The sequence below is a fragment of the Aulonocara sp. 'chitande type north' Nkhata Bay genome, linkage group LG16, assembly GCF_057382095.1.
Source record: "Aulonocara sp. 'chitande type north' Nkhata Bay isolate Kocher_YH1m ecotype deep benthic linkage group LG16, A_spYH_male_GT1.1, whole genome shotgun sequence".
NCBI classification, from domain to species: domain Eukaryota; kingdom Metazoa; phylum Chordata; class Actinopteri; order Cichliformes; family Cichlidae; genus Aulonocara; species Aulonocara sp. 'chitande type north' Nkhata Bay.
Genome location: NC_141359.1, coordinates 13,554,129 through 13,577,819, shown reverse-complemented (window position 1 = coordinate 13,577,819; position 23,691 = coordinate 13,554,129). Strand labels below are relative to the sequence as shown.

General features: G+C 41.3%; 2 protein-coding genes and 1 pseudogene across 7 annotated transcripts in view; 2 read left to right on the top strand and 1 right to left on the bottom strand.

Moving 5' to 3' along the window:
• Positions 1–3,845, top strand: part of slc35a5 (solute carrier family 35 member A5) — an 8,875-nt gene extending 5,030 nt beyond the window's left edge. For 5 of the 6 annotated variants that reach the window (XM_086267979.1, XM_086267982.1, XM_086267980.1 and 2 more), the window contains exons 7-9: positions 221–415; positions 508–635; positions 1,672–2,538. In XM_086267979.1, the coding sequence (XP_086124105.1) occupies positions 221–415; positions 508–635; positions 1,672–2,102 (754 nt within the window). In that variant the 3' untranslated portion in view covers positions 2,103–2,538. The other variant, XM_086267984.1, reaches the window with a different exon arrangement.
• On the bottom strand, positions 3,269–23,691 carry ccdc80 (coiled-coil domain containing 80). The gene is made up of 10 exons (XM_086267977.1): positions 22,113–23,691; positions 21,799–21,996; positions 20,198–20,667; positions 19,488–19,826; positions 18,092–18,248; positions 14,705–14,841; positions 9,223–9,374; positions 7,676–7,779; positions 5,592–5,675; positions 3,269–5,408 (listed from the first exon to the last, which is right to left on the bottom strand). Exons 1-10 carry the CDS (start codon positions 22,741–22,743, stop codon positions 5,086–5,088), a joined length of 2,595 nt encoding a protein of 864 aa, XP_086124103.1. The 5' UTR covers positions 22,744–23,691; the 3' UTR covers positions 3,269–5,085.
• On the top strand, positions 12,599–14,152 carry LOC147311149 (E3 SUMO-protein ligase KIAA1586-like; annotated as a pseudogene).

Below are 23,691 nucleotides of genomic sequence, written 5' to 3'. Positions count from 1 at the left end.
TCATATTTGTAATATTAGATTTAAATGATGGTGTTTTTGACTGCTGCATCGAGAAAGTATTCTGTAAGTAAAATGGCGCAGAGAGCTTTGGGAAATTCTGAGCACTTCTTTTGCAACTTGATAACATTTTTGTATTATTTATTAATCTACAGTGAAATACTGTAATGTACACGTTACATTAAATACGCTTTTTCACATCTTTGTTCCTTTACACTGCCAGTATATCATGGGCATCAACCCTGCCCGGCCAGGCCTGGAGGGACAAAGTAGTATCGAAGCTTCAATCTCTGGGTGTGGGTCACATCCTGCTCATCCTCCAGTGCTTCATCTCTGCCATGGCCAACATATACAATGAGAAGATTCTCAAAGAAGGAGAGCAGCTCACTGAAAGCATCTTCATACAGAACAGTAAACTGTGAGAAGCTGCTTGTGAAGAAAATGGGAAAGCAGAGGACACGTGGATGACTTTGGTGCTAACATCAGTCGTTTTTACTGCGTGTTTTTTAGGTATGCCTTTGGTGTGGTGTTTAATGGTCTGACTCTTGGGCTCAACAGCGAGGCACGAGGTCTCACCATGCACTGTGGCCTCCTACATGGACATAACATTTATTCCCTGGGCTTGGTGCTGGTCACTGGTGAGTAATGGTGGATTAATGACTCGCACTGTCATCACAAATTTGTATTTTTTCTTTCCCCATTAGTCAGATTTGTCAGTTTCTTCCAAAATGTCAGTGTTAAACAAAAGTGGACCAAAACAGCTTCAATATTTATTCTACTTTTGGACATCATGCAGTCATTGGGACCACAAAATTACATTTAACATTTTTAACTTTTGGTGTTTCTGCCTATCACAAGATTGATAACTTCAGTCAGCACTGTAGTGCATCATTCTCACATCAGAGGGACATTTGAATACTGTTTTATACAGCATATGACTGGAAGATGAATATCAAGCGTGTGATGTTTATTGAACTGAGATCTCCTACTGTCATTTCTGTTGCTGGAGATGTCCACTCTAATTTAATTTAATTAGTTTGCTGCTTTGAATTATATGCAAACATGTCCATGTGGATTATAGAAGTTGCTTGAGGAAGAGAAAATATGTTCATCAAAAGAAGACAGTTGAGGTACTCGGGGCATCTAACCAGGATTCCTCCTGGACTCCTAGGTAGGTGAGGTGTTTTTGGCCATGTCCTACTGGGAGGAGGTCTCAGCGGGCTTGGGGAATACTGTGTCCTCCAGGATGAGCTGGAAGGGATGGCTGGGTTGAAGGAAGTCTGTCAAATTGATAAGCAGAGGAAGTGGTGCAGCACCTGGTTCTGTTTGTAGAAGCTCAGATGTAGGGGCAGCCAATCAGATGAAAGCTGGCGTAAATAGAGGAGGGGTCGGAGTGGGAGCTCCAAAAGACTGTAGCATGCAAAACCACTACTTTGTACAATTTCTGTCGTCTACAGACAAAATCATCTTAACTTGTGATCTTGTAAGCTGCTGGTACTTGAGTTGTTTTATGCCTCTGAACAGAACCTGGTGGGTATTTGGTCCTGCTTCTGGCATCAGTGCTAAGCTACACTAATCCAGCTGCTGGATGTAATTTGTTATTAACTGGACTAGTTCATTTATCTATCTCTAGTATGCATTTGAAGAACTCATAATCTTCTGTGTTCTCCCTAGCTGCCCTGGGCTTATCCGTGGCCTTCATCTTAAAATTCAGAGACAACATGTTCCATGTGCTGACTGGCCAGATCACTACTGTTCTGGTCACAGGCCTCTCCCTCTTCCTCTTTGACTTCCACCCTTCGCTGGACTTCTTCTTCCAGGCACCCACTGTCCTGCTGGCCATCTTTATCTACAATGCCAGCTGGCACAAGGACCTGGAATATAGCCTGCAGCGAGAGAAACTACGGGTCATCAACGGGGAGGTGTTTGAGAGGTCAAGAGGGGTAGGAGACAAACCACATATCCTCAGTAGTCACGCACACAAGCCCACACACTCCTTTTCCTCACACAACTTCGCTCACCTAACCCCGATGTATATCCACTTCCTCTACTCCCGCCCACATACCAAGTGCTCTGCAGGAAACTTGGCTCTTGTTTCTCTGTAATGTCATTTCTTGAGTGCAGGAGGAAACCTGATTCCCAGCTATGAAAATAGCATTCAGGCTCATGCTGGAGCCTTGCTTCATATAATTCCTTTAGTAGTCAAGTGTTTTTTGATGGAAGAAGCTATTTAACAATACAGTAGTCTGTGGGGATACTATCCTGGAATTCTTTTCATCCCCAGCGTCCCCAGGAAGAAACCCTGTAATTCATGTGAAATGCCAGGTTTCAGGTGTTTGTTTCTTTGCTAGAGCACTAACAAAAATACCCTCTCCATTGGCAGCCGTGGCTTTAAAATGCACGGTACTTCCCTGGTGTTTTTCGGGGAGCAAATACTGCCCTCCACTTTCTGAAGACAGAAAAAAGATGTGCACAGTGCCTCATTGTCTGCAGATTTGTCCACTGGATTTGACCACTTGTGCATTCATTCTGATGCCTTGTCTCTTTTTTGTGTTGCAGGACGGTGAGGAGCTCGAGCTCCTGACAAAGGCAAATGCAGACAGTGAATCTGATGAAGAGTCCTTGTAGTAATGATAGCGCTAGTAGTATCCAGAGGATACTCTGCATCTTTCCTGCTGCTGGTGTCGAACTGCACAATTGACTGGATGGAACATGGTCACAGATTGTCTGTGAAAGCATTTATTTGAACAGTGATAAGCAGGTAAACGGTGAAAGATACTGTTGCTAGATTATATGATAGACTCCTAGAATTAAAAACAAACAAGGTGTTTAATAACAGAATTAGCAAAATCTGTATATTTTGGAAACGTGCCTGTCTGTGGATGACTGCTGTCATTCATATGGGGGAAAGTACCAGCAACGCTGTTTGTTGGAAAATAAGTGATAAGTGATACTTTTGGATTCATTATGGATTTCTTTTATGGACAGTGTATTTCTTTACATGATTCCTGTTGTACATGCTGCTATCTGACTGCTTGCTGGTGCTGGACGTCTAAGGACCAGAAACTGCAGTTTCAAGATTGTTTTGATAATAGATGTCCAACGCAACCCCCCCCTAAATCTCAGCCTTCATGAAACTCCACTCTTGTCCATCAGCCTTGTTTCCACTCCGTTCTGCAGTCATGAATGGATGTAGGAGCTCCTTTAACTGTCTGGACATTTGCAGCTCAAATAATTTCACATGGTGATGAATAGAACCACAAAGAAGACGCAGAGTTTTCATCAAGGTGGATAAAAGAAATTGTCTTTTATTTGGTGATCTCAATTCTGGAATCACAAAAGAAGAAACTCAACCAAAAGGAAAAAAGGAACAGAGGCAACTATTAAGTCCAAAGTAAAAGGGGAAAGAAAGAAAATACCACTCACATTACTACGAGAGGAAAAAAAAAAGTTGTTTTTCATTGTTGAAAAAAGGAAAGCAGAGCTGCAGCTTTTTATAGGACCTCAAATTTCCCCCAAAACAATAGGAGGCTTGCTAAAATTTAGTACACCCGACATTAGGTGGAAACAAAAAATATAAATGAATGTTTTATACATCTGGCACCTGGACTATTATTTTCATTGGACTATTGGTGTTTATTTTCTGAGCCAGAATAAGTGGTATTGATATAATTGCCACTAATGCCTGACTTTCTGTCAGCACCACAAACTCCCTGCTTCTCTTACTTGGGGCTTGAATATTTTCTTGTTAAACTGTAAAATAACATTGTCTAAAGATTGTTGTTTGTGCCATTAAAATCCTCACGTGTGAATGCATTTTCTTGTAAAATAAATGGCAAGTTGTTTTACTTCTGTGCAAGTAATGCAATTTAATACAATCGCTGATGTCTTGTCATAAATTTATGTGCATTTATTTAAATACTGAGGTTTTCTGGAGGAAGACCTAAAGGGTACTAGCTGCTCTAACTCCATGTTTTTATTCTATTACTTTGCACATACTTGATAGCTGTTTTAGCTCAATATCAGTTCCTCTTAGATATTTTACCCACCTGCTGAATAACAGTGTTCCACACCCACTAACATTATACAGATCCAAGAGAAAAGAGACTGTAACGCAGTCTGATGTCTAAGCTTTAAATGAACAAGACTTACTTGTACATACACTTTGGCCATGTTTAATACAAACTCTGTCTCTTGCTCTATGGCAGCTGAGAGATGCTCCAGCCTCCCCATGCCTTTAATTGGATAAGTGGAAGAAAATGGGTAGGTGGATTCCAGCCCTTCTTACTCACAAAGTGTGTTTGCAAATGTGATTGCATTGAGGGGACAGTAAGTTGAGAAGGTCTGAAACTACTGTAGATATTTCAAGTACGGCAGGTTGTTTCAGTCATTACATGACCACTAAAATATACTTGGAAATATCTTTCCAGTTTTGCCACTAGGGGGAGGTGTTGCTCAAAAGATTATTGCAGTGCATTGGCACTGAAAGTGAGACAAATAATTTAAAGGACCTGGTAGTAAACAAAAGTTTATTTTCATATAGCCATATAGAAACAGAGTATAAATAGAAACAATGTATAGCAACAGAAACTTTACAAAAGAGAAATAATGTGATGCTTTTAATAATATTATTGGTAACTGCACTTCAAATGCAACAGATGTCCAATAAATATGTTCTATTATCCACAAAATCAACGTGTGTGCTGAAACTATGTAAGTCTGACCTAAAAAAGCCAGCTAGAGATGACAGACGATGCAATAATGTTTTAAGTTGAAAGAAACAAAAAAACCCCGGCAAAAACTAAAGTACGCAATCCATCTTTGAACCTTCAGGTTCATCCATAAATTTACTGACTAACCAGATCTGACGCTGCTAAGTATAAAGCAGCGTACTATGCTATATAGGGAATGTTAAAGAACTGGATATGTGAAAGCATTTTTCTTCCCTTCACTAAGTGCTACAAAATACTCGTCTGTGCCAACTGCCCGGTGGGAGATGGGAAAGACACAAAAAGGTTTTGGGCCAAAGGAAGGTAGCACCAAGGACCAGCTGCAGGCCAGTGTGCATCATTGGAAAGCACACACCTGTTAGTAACCATACCCCTGGTGATAGCCATCCTGATAACTGTGTTCGTATCCATGTTGATGGTAACCATAGCCACCATATTCATCTTCAGGGCAGCGCATGCCAAGTGACTGCTGGATGGCCATCTCCTGTCTGCGGAGCTGCATAGAGTCTACCAGGTCATAGATAATGGCCATGGACCACATGGGTGAGGGGTACCAGGACTTGACATTGCCATCCTTCCCCACCAGCAGCATGGAGAAGTATTCTGGGCTGATTTGGAAGTAGTTTCTCATGTCCTTCACGAGGGTAGCTGAGAGCCCTTCACGCTCCACGGTAGCACTCCCTGGATGGACCAGAGGATCAGGTTAGGAACAACGTATTAAAGAGTGAATTTCACAATAGATGTAGCACATCGACATTTTCCTCTTCCTCTAAACTTATCACACAGAACTCAGATACCAAAAAAGTAGAGACCTTAGCTTTCAGAAAATATATCTGTTCACTATTTTGTATTAAATATTCTTACCATTGATAGGATAGAGCTCCAAGACTCCGCCCATATCTGGCGACTCTGTGCCAACCAGCTTCAGAATGGCGATGTGCCTCAGGCCTGTGTAACCATGGCAACCATTTTTTGAAAAGACATCAGAATGAGGCAAACAATTTTTAGACAACAGCATGACTTCAAATGAGAACAGCAGTATGCTGACCAACTGTTCCTTATCAGTCTGCTTATTTAGGCTGATTGTTACTTATTTGTTATTGGAACTGTCCTAAGCACTGGTCTCTAGGTAAAGGGAGGAGAATGTGATGGTGGTCCAGAAAGCCCTGCCAAAAAAGCTGTTTCCTCTGAAGCGAGAAAGCCCACATTAAACACAGGAGAACGCTGGCTTCACTTGGTGAGCGCCAAGTGCTGAATACCAGGATCAAACCTCTCAGGCCTTCAGCCCAGTCAGCAGGACAGGCCTTTGTGTGGGATGAGGGAGCGAGGGGGCAGCCCTGGGTGCTAAACCAGCCAAGAGCAACACACGAAGGGAAAAAAGTCCCAGTAGAACCTAAACTGGATCTAGTGATAAAGCAAGAAAAGCTGATTTTTTCAATCATCTGACTTGACTTAAATAAAAACAGTGTACACTCAAACAGATAAATGGTAGCACTTTCTAGGAAGTTATATTTCATGAGAGCTTTATAAGCTAGGACAAATGATAAATAATCTGTTAATGCTTCACAGATCAACAGTAAGCTAAAAATATTTTTTATCATTGCAAGGTTGTAAAAATTTGCTTTGGCTTAAATATAAACCCCTATTTAATGCCCCTGTGTACACACAGTGTATGTGTGTTTGAAGGTGAAACAGGCATGAAACATTCAAAAAGAGAGGGCAGTGAAAGATTACTTGTCATCTTGTTCACTAGCCCTTAAGGTCAGAAACTGATATAATGTAATTGTAGATTTAATGGCTGATTGTTACAAATAAAACATCTGACTCAAGGTCAAGCTCATACACGTGAAAGACCATTTAGTGTTTTTTACAGCCTATGTTAACCTGTATGAATATGCAGAAGCAACAAAAGTCTGAAGGGAGCCAGGAAGAAATGTCCAAAATCTTCAGCTTGTGCAAACAAAACAAGAGCGTGAGGTTCATCTTGGGCAGAAAGTCCTGCTGACAGCAGTTATTTGGTTTCACAGAGAAGGAAAGTTCACCGTGGGCTATTTAAAGTTTACACGTGTCTTCCACAAACCTGTCAAACGTATCAGGTTGTTGAGATTTGCAAAGTTGAGACAAATGCCTCTTTTTGAGATGTGCCGTAATAACTTTCAAGTTGCTGTGGAAAAATTGACTAACCGGCCGGCTGAAAAGTCTCCTGCCAGGGGAGGAAAAGAAAAACAGTTCAGTTTTTTGCCAGTTCCGTCATCTGGGATCCTTCTCCACATCCACTGGTGAACATGCATTAACACACACATAGTGCTCATGTGCATAAACACAGGCTGATAACGTCTGGAAAGTTGCAGTAAACAAAAAAACATAACTTGTTCATTTGATTTCATTGCTTCTTCATTTGATTAACATATTCATGAATATTCTGACTAACATTTTGGCAAGCAGGGACATGACACAGGCCCGTGTGAAGAGAAGGTCACCTTGGAATAAACATGTCATCAGAGGGAAGTTTCATAAAGAGTTCTGCTCTTTTAGGTATTTCTTCCCAGGAAATGAATCTTTGTACTTTCGGACTTGCAGGAACAGAAGATTGTCATGGGCGGCTGTGCATCTTCCACTAATAGGAAGGTCAGTTGTTCAATCTCTTACAACATTTCTTATAGGGTACAGAGTACAGTGAACAGGCACATTGTGACCGTTTACGATGAATTAGACTAAGGAGTGTTAATCACACTAACAATTGGTTCATTGAGCCTGCAACTGTGTTTCTTATAGATTTGTTTTTTGGTTGCAGCAGGCAGCAGATTTTGGAGAAAAAAACCTACACCACCTAAACAGCACCAAGCAGCAGAGAGACTCAATTAGAGCTTGGGTGGCGAGCATATTTGAGCTTTTAGCAACTGAAGTGACCTCTGAAAAGTTAAACTGGTTGACTTCTGGTGACTCACCCAGATTGCAGGCTTGGCTGTTGAGGGCGTAGAGCTGCTGCTGATAGGCCCACTCCTCGTCGTTGGGAGCGGAGATAATGAACAGGCGACGTCTCCATCGGAACCTGCAATCACAGAAAATTTGAGTCCGGATTTAAGTGGCACTTTGGTCCCGCAGTGAGAGCTCTGTACCAAGACAAGGAGTTTGTGCTTGTGTGCTACATATTCCCCTTATTACTGCCAGAGGGTGACAACCCGGAATTATGGTCAAAAACCTGCCAGATCTCTACACTGTGTTCGGGGGGATTCAGGTCTCTATGGCAACAAAAGACAGCCTGTCTTTAGACATCTCCAGGAGAAAATGTGACTGAAATGATTCAGCCTTGAGGAATGGCAGGGTTTTTGTTACTTTTGATTTTCATGGAACACACACACATGCAGGCTGCTGCAGTCTGCCAAGTGCTGCTCAGAATTATTTAATTGTGGTCCAGCTGACTGCAACAGATATTTGACTGATGTGGACACACCATGATGGGACCACCCAGTAATTCCAACTACACAGACTATATTGATCCTTGGGGGAACAACCTATATATGGCATCAATCTCAATAAAATGTTGTAATAGAAACTGTACTGAATACCTCAATTTGTCATGGAAATCTTGCACCCATGGAATGGTTTGTGCATGTTATTTTTAAGCTACAAGTTAATGCTACATCAGCATGGGTGCTCTTATCCAGTGTTATTTTCACTGACCAATTATTTTTGTCATAATTTTTGTCAGTTACCTTTGTTTTCATGATGAAAGGGAGACAATAACTAACTAAAAACTAGTGCACGAGACAAAAAAGTGCGATGGAATATATTGATACTTTGGTCTAAAAAAAATAAAAAATGTGAGATCCAATCAGAAATATTTAAGCTGTGTACAAAGGCGGGACGAGTTTGGAAGTGACCCAATCAGAGGTAATTGCCCTGTGCATAAAATGTGACCAAATATCGAAACCTGGGAGGAAGAGGAGAGTGAGCATATGCACACATTTCACATTTGATATCAAGGAAAATAAGATGGAAACAAACCTTTACACTTTCAATGATATTTAACAGACTAAAAATAGAAATAGACTGAAACTACAATATTTCAGATGCCTAAATTATGACTAAAACTAAATATTCAAAAGACTATGACTAAAATAATCAAAATTAAAAATGTAAAACAATCACAGCAGTATTCCTGTACACAAATCCATTCTTGTGTGATCCCCGAACAGTTTATGATTGCAGCTTATTAACCAAGCTTGCTAGTGTTAGCTAATAACTTTCTCAACCTCAACCTGAATTGTGTCTCCAAAAACACCACACCATAATGCTAAAATGTAAGGTTTTCAAAGCAAGTGGATCAGTGAATCAGTGGGTCTACAGGCTTTATTTACTGATCTCACTCATGGGTGAATATCAGCAAATCCCTGCTGATAGTTCTTATGATGTTTTTGTCAGAAAAAAGGTTTTAATGTTTGTACATCCACAGTGTTTTGGTCATGCCCTATATTTCCATAGAAATCCTCACCTGGAGAGAAAGTTTTCCAAAGATCTGGGCTTGTCTTCCTTCTTACAGACCACTCCATCTCTCTTCTGCTGCTCCATCTCTCGCATTCGGGAGGAGAAGGTGTCGATGTAGTTAAATACAGCCTTCATGGCAATGGGAACCTCAAAGGATTGCTGACAAACAAGATTGACAAGAACCAGTCATACTCTCCCAAAGGTCGAGTCCGAGGTGAAACCACAGAATAAATAAATCAAAATCCCTGTCGACAAAAAATAAAACAATAAGTAGCACTACAGTACAGCGGGCATTAAAATAGAAATCCACTGCATGAAAATGGTGAAACTCCTTCCAGTAATGTGATTATATGAAGTTATGCATGTTAGTAAATGTGGTGTGGGCTTTATCACATCCCAGCAAATCTTTGTAACAACTTCTGGGAAGCAGCAAAACCAAGTATCTCATTTCATCCTAACTGGTCATAACACGAACATCTGAAACGCGCACAAAAATGTAACACACTTGCACATCTTCCTCAGGACATGCTGAAGTTGCCATTCTGATTCTTTCACACCTTTCCTTGCACTGCGCTCTCTGTCCTTTTTCTGTCTAATACACACACCCACATCCGTGTACATTCACAGACTCCTCTGTCTCTGCTGCTGACAGCAGAGGATGTGAACACTGGCCTCTTTGATGAATCTGTCCGAAAAACAGGCTGGTGATTTATCCTGGCACATGCACACACACTCTTATACACAGATGTTGAGCAAATGTCATGTTGTGTAAATTTAAACAGTGTTTTAGTAAAAGCACCATGTTGGCAGTATTAGGGCAGAGAAAAAGAGAAAGATTTAATGGAAGTGTAAGCAGATAAGTTGTGAATCAGTGAACACTGGAAGAGGACCAACCGACCAACAGCAGTGCTGTTAATCAAGGCTGTTTAAAAGTATTAGTCAAGACTATGTGAAAGGGCAAGTAAAAAAGTACGATTAAAATCCTCCCTGCTAAAATATCATAGTATATTTAGAGGTCTTTCACAATTCAGTGACTGAATCCCTTAAGGCTATGTTCCAGGAAGGCAGGACTTTTGACACAGCTGATCATGCAGTCTTGGTGAATATGCTACATGGCAACAGTCTTGTCCAATAACACTGTAACTTAGTTTTGAAATAACCATGACGTGTCTGCTTTCCTGGGTCTTCTTCTGTGTTTTTTCCTGTTTCCAAAGAAATGCCTTTGGATGTGTGTGTGCATCCAAAGGCACTTTGCATTGGTTACATTGTTGCTCTGCTTGGTTCCTTCTTATTTTTTGTATGTACATGTGTAACAGCCATACCCAGCACTGCCTTCACTTTCACAATATTTTACAAATATTTGTTTCCCAGAGTCAGAACAGACATTAAAAAGAAGCATTTACCGATGCTGGCTATGTTACGTGGCCTAATCTACAGGGGGATATCTTTTATGAGTGTTTTCCATTTCCCTGCATTGCTTCTCTTCTCTTTGTGTCATGTCAGCTATTTACAGTGCAGCTGACTGAGAAGAGCTTACACTGCAAATGCTTGTTAAAGGCTCTTTGAGACTGATGGTGGCCTAAAGGTTAGTGTGAGCCTGCTATTATAGTTACTCACAATGGCAACACATCACTATCATGCTAACCGTCTTGTTAGCATGTACTAATTAGTCCTAAACATAACATGGAGCTGAGGCTGTTTGGAATGTCACAGGGTTTTGACATCATATGTTTAGACTGTTTAGCTTACACGTATGTACCTCACTGCATGTTTATTGGGCACCGATGCATTACAAATATATATTTACTCATTTATTTTTTTTAACACCTTGTTTTGTGTTTTCTTAACACTTTACTAAAACAAGACCATTTAATTTTGGTATCTCACCATAGCACTTGCAACAGTTAAAACAAAGTTAATTTGGAGTAGAAACCAAGTGTAGACATATCAAGTGAACACTAGATATATCTGTATGCCCATCCACATTATCTTTGCCTATATTGACAGCTGTTTATCTCTCTGCTTCAAGCTTTACAGGTACATTAATGACAGTTCTCATATTTAGGCTAAAGATTATTCTCTCTCATTATTATTTCCTCTAGATTAGGGTTGTAGTGGAGATATCAAGGATAGGCACGGTTGTGGCACTGATTCAGTCTTTGAGCACTACTGTCACCCCGGTGTGTCAGCCAGAACACAACTTAAGGGCAAATTGTCGCAGAGTAGGGAAGAAGGAGCTTGAGGTTCGGTCTGAGGCACTTTATTGTCACGACTCAATTTCTGGGGCTGTAAAACCGTTGCATGTGTATGTGTGTGGTTTTACATAACATCCCGCAGGAATCAGTGCACCCCACCGGACCAACACTGCTCATCGGACCTTAAACTGCCCACCTTACTAACCGGATGATGTCACCATACGGTGGGCTGGCCCAAACTGACAGAAGATTGAATATTAAATGAACAGTAGATAAACTTATATAAACTTATGAACACCAATAGAATTATCCTATGAACTTTGGGGCCTTTTATACAAGGGTCAGTCAACTCCAGGCCTCAGGGGCTGGTGTCCTGCAGGTTTTTGATCTCACCCTGGGTCAGCACACCTGAATCAAACGATTGGTTCATTACCAGGCCTCTGGAGAACTTCAAGACATGCTGAGGAGGTTATTTAGCCATTTAAATCAGCTGTGCTAGATCAAGGACAAGGGTACACACATGTATATTTATATGGCTCTTTGAGAGGCTATTGATTGACAGCAATGCATTCCCAAGTCCCTCCAACAGGACTTGAAATTGGTGTGAAATAGAAGAGCTGCCCAAAAACATGTAACTTTTAAGAATTTCATCACAGCGTGAAACTACAGTTCTCAAAAAAGCTCACCACACCACCTTCTTCCTCGACACCGTCACATTCAGTGAGTATATGTTTATAACTCTCTTCTTTTCAAAACAAAAAATGTGAGTGTGTGTGAATCTCCAATCATCTCCTGGATGATTGAGAATGCATCAAGACGTGAGTGTGTGGTTCATTTAGGGGACATCTTTATATTTTAGAGTGAAAAAACTGCTTGACTTACATGCAGTGCTTTAAGTGGGCCGGTACGCGCCGGTACTCAGTACCGCCACTTCTAAATATAGCTCTTGAGAGTACCGCCACCTCTCCGCCCAGAACGTGCTTTTAGCGTACCGGTACTCTCATTTGCACATCTGTTATAATCGTTTGGCTGCGCTGCCGCTTTTCAGAGCGCCCTTCACAAGCACGCTTCCTAATTCGTCCCACCGAGAGCAGAGACTACATTACCCATACACCAATGTGTTTTACAAGTAAAAAGCGCATGCGTCGCTTTTGCCGTTGTCATGTCAACTCAACGTGGTCCGGAGAGGGTGTGTAAAACGCGCAAACAGCTGCTCGGTTAAAATACAAAAACAATGAACACTTAATATGCTCTCCTGGCTTCAGACTCTGAGTAGTAAAAGAACAAGGTCAGAATCAGAGGACTCGCTGGCTGACACCCCACCAAGCCAGAATGATATCGCTGCAGGTCAGACGCAAGCTAATGAAAGCTGCACTAGTGCCGCAGCCGCGGACGACGGCACTTTTTGCGACGACGAGGACGAGAATGACACCATTTCTACCGATGACAACAGCCGCGTTAGCGAGCATGAGTGGCCAGAATGTTGGTCCCAAGCACAAGTCCGGTATTTCTCCACAAATTACAAGTGGCTGATCAGCAGAAATCAAAAGTTGGGTCGTAGTGTGTGTAGTCAAGTTTGTGCTCGCGTGGACATGCAGCAAGGGCAGAGAGTGTCGCAGGAGTGGAGTGGGTGCTTAATCTCGTCTTTTGGAAGGGACAAGGCTGCACAACAAAACTCACTACGAAAGAAAATAAAAGAGCACAGAGACTCAATTTATCACAAGAAAGCAGTTGAAATAAAAGAGAAGGCAACACAAAATACAATGCAAAAACACAATGAAGATATGAGAAAGGCTGACTACGCTTCAACTTGCAATGTGTTTAGAGCAGCTTATAAGATTGGCAAGCATGGGCGTCCCTTTACAGACATGCCAATAGATGTCCAGTTGCAAGTCTTAAATGGTGTCAAGATGGGCAGAGTTTTGCACTCTAATAACTCATGTGCAAATATACTGGATCACATTGCAGCTGAAATGAAAAAGAAGGTAGTCAATGACATAGTGATGAATGAAAGAAAATTGTGTGTGCTCATTGATGAATCCACTACAATAAGTGGAAAGTCTGTGCTTGTCGTGTGCCTGCGGTCAGCTATTTCCAGTGAAAATCCAGACACAATATTTTTTTTTTGAACTGATTGAGCTGCAGGGGACCACAGCAAAGGACATCACTGAAGCACTGTTAGGATGTCTTCATAATAATGGCTTTGACCCTCACTACCTACAGGAACATTTGTTGGCATTTGCTTGTGATGGAGCCTCAGTGATGCTTGGGAGGAAAGCAGGAGTTGCTGCGCAGCTTTGTTCCAAATTCCCTTACCTGTTTGTCTGGCATTGTTCCAATCACAGACTGGAACTGGCAGTTTGTGATGTTTTGAAGGAGGTAGGAGGAATCAACCACTTTAAAATATTCTTAGATCAGCTTTACTCCCTCTGCCATGCATCACCAAAAAACCAAAGGGAGTTAACCGAGAGTGCTCACAATGTTGGACAACGTCTCCTTGTGATAGGCCGTGTTTTATCAGTGCATTGGGTTGCTTCAAGTGAGAGAACAGTGAAAGCAGTATGGGAGAACTACCAAGCTCTGCAGGTACACTTTACAAGTGCTGCTGCTGATACCAGCAGTGACTCAAGAGAGAGAGAGCAAAATACAAATTATTTTATAATTTATTTTATATACATTTTGTTAAAAATAAATTTCAATACCTTTTTGCACATTTTATTTATGTTCAGTAGCTCTTTCTAGCTCAAGCAAATCTGCAAACTAATAAAATGATTTATTATTTTGTATAAGGTTGTCTGTTGACTGTTGTGTATATAAAACCCATTCAATAGTTGTTGTTACCTCAGGGGAGGCGGAAAAAAAATAGAGTACCGGCACCTCTTTTGGGCCACTTAAAGCACTGCTTACATGCTTTCCAAATTCACACCGCATTAATTTAAGTATTCAACAAGCTAATTGATCTACACAGCACGGCCATTCTGTTATGGGGCTGCCCATCGCATTCTAGCCCCTTTATTATCAATATAACATGCCTTGATGAGACTGTGGTCTGGCACTATTTACCTAAATCTGAATTAAATTATTCACAAGTCACTACAAAAGGTATACTTGTGTTTAATTTGGCGTATTTGATGCTCTTCCCGACACAGCTGTCAAGGGATTTTTTTTTTTTTTCCTCCTCCTGGTACTTAAATAGGGATCTTTCACTGTTAGGCAAATGTGCAAACCACTACACTATAGAGCCACAGCCTTCACATAATCATCCTATACTGCTTAGAAAGAGTAAGTCTCTACCTTGACTCTCATGTCAGTGTCTGTGAGGACCATGTAGAACTCCTCGTAGGTCATGCCAAACTCTTTCCTCAGCTCTGTGATCAGATCCTGGTTCACCAGGTCTTCCTGACGAAGGCCCTTCATAGGCTTGTCATTCTCTGGAGAAATAAAGGCACATTAGACAGATTCAACATCTACTTTCCTACTTTAAAGAGGGTACTAATTTCCCCTTTAAAGAAAATCAATTAACTGTTAAAATCAAAGGAACATAACATTTATTATATTTGGAATCTTAGTGAAATGGTCCAAAAGTCAAATGTAAATCTAATATATTGCCTGGAATATCAGATTGGAAAAATTGGGGAAAGAAGGAAAACTGCACACTATTGGTTAATCTGTCTTCTGTCATGTCTCCCTCCCCTCACTGCCAGTCGGTTGCAGCAGATGGCTGCCTCTCACTGAACCTGAGGTTTCTTCCTGTTCAAAAGGAGTTTTTTTTTTTTTTTTTTTTTTTTTTTTTTTTTCTTCTCACTGTCACCAAGTGATAGCTCATCTTCTGAATGTTGGTTTTTTTCCCCCCCTGACAATTATTCAAATGGTTATGGCTTCAAAAGGCTAGAAAAGTACAGGGAAGATACAAAAACAGCTTAAGACATGTTACAGTCGTATTTCTTAACGTAAAATGAAGAGCAATTGTTTCCCAGTTAACATGCTTACTCCTCTTGTAGTTTAGTCATCTATGCTGATTTCAAAAAAACTGCTCCTTTAACAAATTTGTCTGAGAAGTTTAAGAATTAGACTCTTGAGTGAAGAGCAGAACTGAAGCATGCAGAATGAATCGGGGACAAACTGGACAAACAGCAGCTGAGATCTAAAAGGGTTGGATGTCTCAGAAGTCTAATGGAGCTGGTGTTTATGCAGACCAAAGCCTTTAATCATAGCTCCTTCCGTGTGTGTGTATGACATACAGACCACGGAACAGTGTGTTCTTGGTGGCTGGTTTGTAATGTGTATGAGCAATCACGTCAGGAAACCCCCAGTACATGTAGGTGGCAGAGGACAGACTGTACACACAGATATGTACAGCAAACACTCTTTAATATGGTCTATATGCAAAACATACACATGGCCAACCAGGCTACAACCCAAAGATGAAGTCACTGTAAGCAGAGGAGGGGCAATGCTGAAAGGACCAGCTGTTTGTCTGTGCACTGTGATCACACACAGTGAGTTTCTCTCACTTCCAAGGACTCTTATGTTGACTTCCATTTACTTTCTTGAGATTCATTTACATACTGTTGCTTAGCTTAACCTAAACTTAAATCAAGCCTTCATAATTAAAATGAATGAAGACTTACCAACAGAGGTGGGCCACAACAATGTGACTACATAAAAACATTATGTCTGGATAAAACCTCATCTGCACATTGAGTGACACACTTAAAAAGCTTAACAAAGAGCAGTTAACACACATCAACCGCAGCCTCTGGTTTGAGACGGCTATAAAATGTCTCAAAATGGAAGCCAAGCACAAATGACGCAGTGCGTCTCACAAAAACAGCAGCAGTTTTGTTGCATTTGAACAAGTAGGTTTTCAAGCACTGTTATAACTGCTCTCTGTGTGCATGTGGGTGTGATGAATTAAATGTCTCCAGCTTACACATCAACTCCACAGGAGATGATGCACAGGAAAGGTATGCACTCTGGTTTGCTCTCCCGGTACATGTTATACAGACTTCTGTACTTCATAGCTGCTGAACTCATCACATTTTGGATTGGAAGCTGAAGGCATTCCTACCTCTAGCTACAGATAAAGTGTAATTACTAAAATAAGCAACGGTATTATGGTAAATGAGCCGAATCTAACATCACTGAATTCAGAGGTCAACACTGTTTAGTATCACCTGCACAGAGAAGCACAAAACACTGTGGCTTTGGCAGAGTCGGTGCACATTCTGGATGTCACTGTGGGAGCAGAGATCTCTGCTGAACACATTTAGTTTGACATAATGTGAGGAAGGTAAAACAAGGACAGGACAGCAGATGTGGCAGGAGACACTTTTCCTTGCCACAGTCTCAGTATGGACAGCACTCACACAACATTTCCCTGAAAAATGGTATTTTAAGGCAAATCACATCTACTGTATTCCTAAAAACATGCAAACTTACTTACATTTATGACAGAATGCCCGAGTCTGTTTATTTCAGTGCTAAGTAGAGAGAAAATGCTTTCCTTTTTGGTGATAACCACAATTGTTATCAACAACCCTCCGGTGTAAGAGACAGAGTTTCACTGTGAAGGAGATTAGTGGTGAGGTCAGTGAGAACATGTGGCTGGAACTTCATCTAAGATGACATTACCTTTGCCTCTCAAAGCCTTCTACTGATCTGAAATACAGGACTAGAAAGACAGATCCTATTTCTTACATTCTTTCATATTGCTTCCAGTCAGGGCTAGATCGGGAAACCCTGAATCATCCCTCAGTCATGCTGCTGTGGGCTCAGGCTGATGGGGGACTTTGCAAAACACTCTGAGCATCGCACTGAACAACTCTCTGAGCTTCTCTGCTCACTTATTTGTCTTCTCTTTCCAGCAGGTTGCGCCTTGTTCTCCTCTCTTTCTCCTCACTTGCCCAACTGTCTCACCCTGAAGTGGTTCTGTCAGAAATCTCTTCTTGTTAAAAAGTTCTTCCTCCCCACTTTCACCAAATGTTTACTTGCAGTTTACTTGGTATCTGATCATTGGGGTTCTCTCTTGTATTGCAGGGTCTTTAGTATATAAAACAACTTGGGATGGCTGTTGTTGTAGATCGGGGCAATAAAAATAAACCTGGACTAACTGCTTTGTTGTTCTGTGTTTCTAGTTAACATGTTTGTTTGTTTGTTTGTTTTTGTGTGGTGCACAGAAGTTCCCACTGTTGTGTTACTGGTTTAATATTGTTTTCCTCATACTACACGTGAGTATTCTGTGTCTTCGCAAAGTAGAACAGAAAAGCGGCAGCTCTTAAAATGACAGGAAAAGCATTTAGCTGGATCTATGATGACTCTGTCATCCTAAGGAAGATTTACTGACAGCGGAAACATGACTTTGATTTAGAATTACAGCCTTCTGCTGGTTAACTGCAGTGTTTTGCTGCATGGAAGGGCTGTTTGGGAAATCCATCTTCAGTGCTGGAAACTTCAAAAATGTTTCATTGTTTCAAAATGTTGCAGTTGAGAAATGCTGCACGTCCGGAAAACATCTGCTCCAAATTGAGAGCCACATGAGCTATTCAAAAAAGGTGCCTGGCTGAGCAACTGAAAGACTTGCTACAGTTAATAGCGATTGTGGCATATACCATGTCAAAACAAGGAGCAAAAAAACAAAAACGTATTGAACCCTCTCATACTGCATATGGAACTACTTACCTATCTGATAGTGGTCGATTTTCATGGTGGAGTTGGTCAAAGAGCCAAAAATAGTTATGATAGAAACTTTCCTGATGGCCATCTCACACACAGACTCCAGGTACTCATCCCTCTGCTGAACATACATACTGAGCTCCTCACTGGGGGATGTAATCAGCTGGAGGAAGGGAGGGAGTGGAAACAGGGAGGTTAGAGTATCCTGTGTATGCTGTGACACGCGCGCGTGCAAATACAGTGTGCTGCAGAGGTGATGTTTACATTAACCTGTAGGCGGACGATGGGGCATATTTTCCCAGCCTGTTCACAGCACCACTGTGATAAGAATCTATGCTGGCTGCAAAACAGAGCCGCACAGTCTGTTAGCTCACAGCTGTGCAGTCTTTCAAATACCTGGATGATGGTTGTGCGACCTACCCTACCACTTCACTATACAGAAGTGACACTGTACAATAAATGGTACAGAGGTGCTTACCTGTTTGTTGACTAGTGAAAAATTAATCAACAATAAATGATTTGTCCTGATGTGAGTCTTTAGAACATTTCAGTACTCTGTCTTGGAAAACAAAGTCTTTCCTTATTGGAGCCGCACCAACTGTAGGTCACTTCCTTCTGCTCCACACTGCCAGCTGCTCAGTGACTCAGAATGGTGTAATGCTCAACTTCCCAACTCAAAACCTATCAAGCCGATCAAAATTTGAAGTCCAGAATAAAAGCACCAATTTCATGTTTGACTAATGAGTTTGGCTGATGGCTGTGTCTTTTAATTTCTCTTATAGCTGCATTCATTACTGTAGTGCTGATGTTTCTTTAAAGAAACTGTTTGAGATTTTAGGGAATTTTGCTTATTTGCTTCCTTGCTGCAAGTTGGATGAAGAGATTGATCCCATTCTCGAGGTTGTTTGGGAAATATATATATTTTATATTTTTATATATATATATATATATATATATATATATATATATATATTAGTTATAGCTATTGGCCAGTTAGCTTAGCATAAAGCTGGCTGATAGTTGTATTTGACAGAAAACTCAGTTAATTACTGAGGAGATATTTAGATTATTACAGAAAGGAGGCAACATCAATTAATTACTGAGGTAATGCTAAATCAGAAATTAAATCACATATCATGCTTCATCTGTTGGAGCCATTTTTGGCTGGGTGCAGAGAAGTCCATGCTATCTGCTTATCAGATGCCCATGGTCTGATATTTGTATTCATCTGTATTTTGGCAAGAAATCAAATAAGCACTTTGGCCAAAATGTTAAACCTGTCCTCACACTTAGCGATGGTGCTCTGAGTACTGACATTTCCCTCTGGCCAAAGCTCGAAACCTGGAGTTTTGCCAGGTGAAAGAGCCTCTTGTGAACTGTCAGTATTATGTCATGCTCTCACCAGCAGCCGCCTCCTGTTTTCAAAGTAATCCAGAAAGGAGGCAAGGGCACTCTTTGGTGGTGGCGTTGGCTTTTTAGTGGGCTTTGGATAGTCCACTTTCTCCGGGTACTTTGACGCCTTCTTTCCATTTTTCTTTCCCCCGATCTTTCCCTCCTTCCCTGGCTTTCCTCTTCTGTCGGCTTTCTTGGCACCCTTGTCATTCTTTTTCTTCTTCTTGTCATGCTTATCGTGCTTTCCCTTCCTGGTAGGAGTGATAACAGTGATGACTTCTGGCTCCTCTGGATTGCTTGCTGTTGGCTTGCTAGGCTCATACTTGTCTTCATACTCGTTAGTCAACACCTGCGCACAAAAGCAGATATTATTTTTCATTTTGTTCACTGATCCAAACACTGTGAGAATGATTTGGTCTTGAGCTGGTGTCGTGGTAAACTTTTCTTTGTACACACAAAAAATGATGGTGAAATGAGTTATGTTGGCTGCTAAACAGCTATTTCATTTGAAAAGCTCCAATGAAAAGCAATTAAAGTAATCAGCAAGAAGTGTGCTGCATATGTACTCATGGATATTATTTATAAATTTATGTAATGTATGGTTTTAGCACTAATATATACCCAGGTGTTTTGTATTCTATAAATAGCATGAATCTGAAACCCATTAAAATACAAAGTCAATCTATTAAATCTATCTTTAAAATGAATGTTACAGATTACCTTGTCTCCACCGTTCTTCTTCTTGGTGGGTTTGGTCTTTGGGAGTCTATGTGTGATGGGTAGCTTGCGGCTGTGTGGATCTCTGTTGAGTTTGTCAGTGCGGTTATCTCCAGCTGGGGTGGTTTTCGGTGGGTACCGTTCCCTTTCTCTGCGGTTGTAGTAGTATGGATCAGCGGTAGTTCTTGGCAGTGGGAGCCACAGGGCTGTGGTAGGAGCTCTGGTCGTTTTCTGAGTGGTGGTAGTAGTGGGCCTTTTTGTGGTGGTTGGTTTTCTGGTTGTTGTTGTTGTAGTTGTTGTTGCTCTGGTTGTTGTAGTAGTCGTAGTGGTGGTCGTGGGCTGGGTTGTTGTTGTTGTTGTTGTTGTAGTGGTAGTAGTTGTGGTTGGTTGTGTAGTTGTTGTTCTGGTGGTGGTTGTAGTAGGTCGAGTTGTTTTGCTATTTGAGTTTAGTTTTATTGTAGGTGTGTCAGGAACTGGCAAGATGGAGACAGAGATCACAGGTAAACATTTCATTTTGCATACACTCAAAAAAAAAGATTATTCACCCTAATAAACATGAAGCAACAATTTTGAATAAAACACAACTGAAATAAATACAATTTAAGATTAACTTAAATTCAAATTCAAACTTTTAATTGAAATAGTAAATTCCTAAGGAAAATGTGCTTTGTATAAACTGAATGTATACTATTTAAGCAAATTTAATTTGAGCAGATTCCATTAAATGTAACATTACATTGTACTTATGTAACAATTTAATGTTATGCGTCATCAGTGTATACTGTTAAAAAAAAAACCTTTGTAAAACTACAGGAATTTTAGTACAGTAATATACTGTACTCAATTTTGTTTCTGAGTACAGCTGCACACTGTAAACGATATTATAAAAAATATGAACAGCAAGATACAACATAATTTTACAAAGAGGAATTTTTTTTTCTTTTTTGGTTTAAATCCTGGATTTAACAGTGTTGTGAGAGTTTTTCAGTTATTTGGTGTTTAGAATTTGTTTGTTTCTGTATGAGGTGTTTTTAAGAGACTGTGTGACTAAGAGTAGGGTTAAGGTTCAGCTGGCAATGCATTATAATGGCACAGAATCTTTTAGGCAGTAATCTGAGATAGTAATAAACTATAATGAACTACTGACAGTGTTGCTTAGTAAAAGCTATATTCTACATTACCAGTACCATAAAGGTTTTTACAGTGAGGAAGTTGTTGTAGTTTATAGGAGGGCACTGAACACTGTAACAGCTGACAAATCTAGCTGCCAGCCCCCTGAAAACCCTGAGTGCCATTATTCACATTATTCAAACTGGTCTAGAACCTGAGGAAAGGTTGAGTGCCAACTTGATCTCATGGCTGCCCTTCCTGGTGTAACCATCCAGTTTATCCAGGCTGCAGACTGACACTAAGATCGTACAAGTCTGTTTGCAGCTCTCAAACCAAAGATCTTTTGTTTATAGGGCACATGTGGTAATCACTGCACCATGGATATATTCTAGAAAGGTTCAATGTTAATTAAGAAGTTTTAAAACTAAAAAGTGTGGATTTCCCTGCTGTGAAAACAAACATGTTGAAAAAATGTTTATCATGGTCATTCTCACCTGCAAGTGTGCCTTCTTCCACTTGTCCCTCCACACCTGCTCCTTTACACTTCTGGATGAAGCCTTTCTGGCGGAGCTTCTCGAGCTTCCTCATGGGTGACTGGTCAATGACCTCATACATGGCCTCCAGCCTCACAGGGTAGGGATATCTCTCTTCCACCTGCAGGGTTTTCTTCAGAAGCACCATTCCAAACTTGCCTGCAGTTCAACACATTAATAGATTAAGGATATGATATGGTTAATATCAGCACCTGCAATGACGTTTTGACCCATGCACAAGTTGAGACAGAGGCTTATGCTGTCTACCTTCTTACCTTTCTCTAGTTTTAGGAAGTTCATTAGTCTGGGGATGAGTGCAGTATCTAGTGGCTCCTCCATCACTTTCCCCTCTGTTGTGATTCTCCGGACCTTGCCTCCCATCTCTCCTTCTTGGTGAAACATGACTATCTGGTTGACGTGTCTTTCTGCCAGCTCGCAGTAGACATCTGGCTTCAGTAGTGACATCATCAGTCGGTAGTAGCCGTCTGAGTCATGGGGCGCCGAGATAACGAGGACTCGGTTTTTTCCTGCAAAGCTGGCCAGCAGATTTGGTGACCCGGCGCTGCTGGGCATGCGGGTAACTCTGGCTCTGGCTCCTGGAGTACCTTCATCTGTCAGTTGACGGGACAAGCCAATCTGTCCATTCGTCCCTATCCTTCGCAACCGGCCTCCTGCTTTCTTGACTCCCTCCAGGTTCCCCGACCTAGCGGTAAGCGGAATCGCCTCGTCTGCCTGCACATTTTGTGCGTTCTTGTTGCTGTGCACCGAGATTGCCGAAGCATATCCAGGGCGCAAACGTCCCTGAAAGCGTCGGCGCAGTTGCACCCGCTTGAGGTGAGTCTGTTTGTCGGCTTGGGTCCAGGTAAGCAGATATATCAAAGCTAAACTGAGAACAAAACCCCTCATTGTTGTGTGAAATTAAAGTAGGCTAAACACTCACTGCCGTAAATGCAAAGATCCAGTGGTGGATCCTTGAACCTGTGCGTCTTTAGCGCATCTGAGGGTGACAATCAATTAATTCCAGATGAAGAGTGCAGCGCGCGCGGGATCGGCACATAATCTGCCAATGACCACTTTCAGAGCATGACTTCTACTGAGGAAATCCACGTTGCTGTCTGCCTTTAATCTGGCAAACAATACGAACACGAGAAGAGCTCAGAGCACAGATCTACAACTTCATCTCAGCAGCACTTTCGTTTCCAACTCACAGAACAGAAGATCAGAAGCGTCGATCATTGCAGTTATAATCTGCAAACATCCTCAAGTGGCTCAGAAAAAAAAACTATCACTGCGGGATACACTCAATAAAATCCTAGAGTCCTAGAGTGAAAAGTTAAGGACCACGTCACATCTCCAAAATGCAAAATTTGTTTACGCCCTAATTACGTCTCAACTAGTCAAAGTTCTTTTGGGCTCTGTTTATTTCCCACAACAATAAGTCTTCTGGCTGCAGAAATAGTGAAGATCCCTCAAAATGCAAGACAGTTAGTCTGAGCTGGAAACCTGCGCTTAGACTGTGCAGAGGAAAAGCGAATCTGCCTCTTCTCAGGTCTCCCCTTTGGCAAATCGGAGCTCTAGAGGTTTTCCCAGAAACGTCCACACTAACCTCAGCCTCCGGACTCTTGGCGACGCAATGTCAGGACCTGCCCCGGGACATTCGGTTGCCAGTTCACTCTGCAACACTCCTTTCACTGGAAGGTTCTTTATGGGAAACTGGTCAGAATGAGGTGGGTTGCACTCAAAAACACATTAAGTAGCTGAGGAAGATTTAAGAAAGAAAAAAGTAAAGGAAAAAGTTTACTCCCCTGCTGGCCAGATCTCCGGGAAGAGAAATCCCCATAATCTTACACAGTG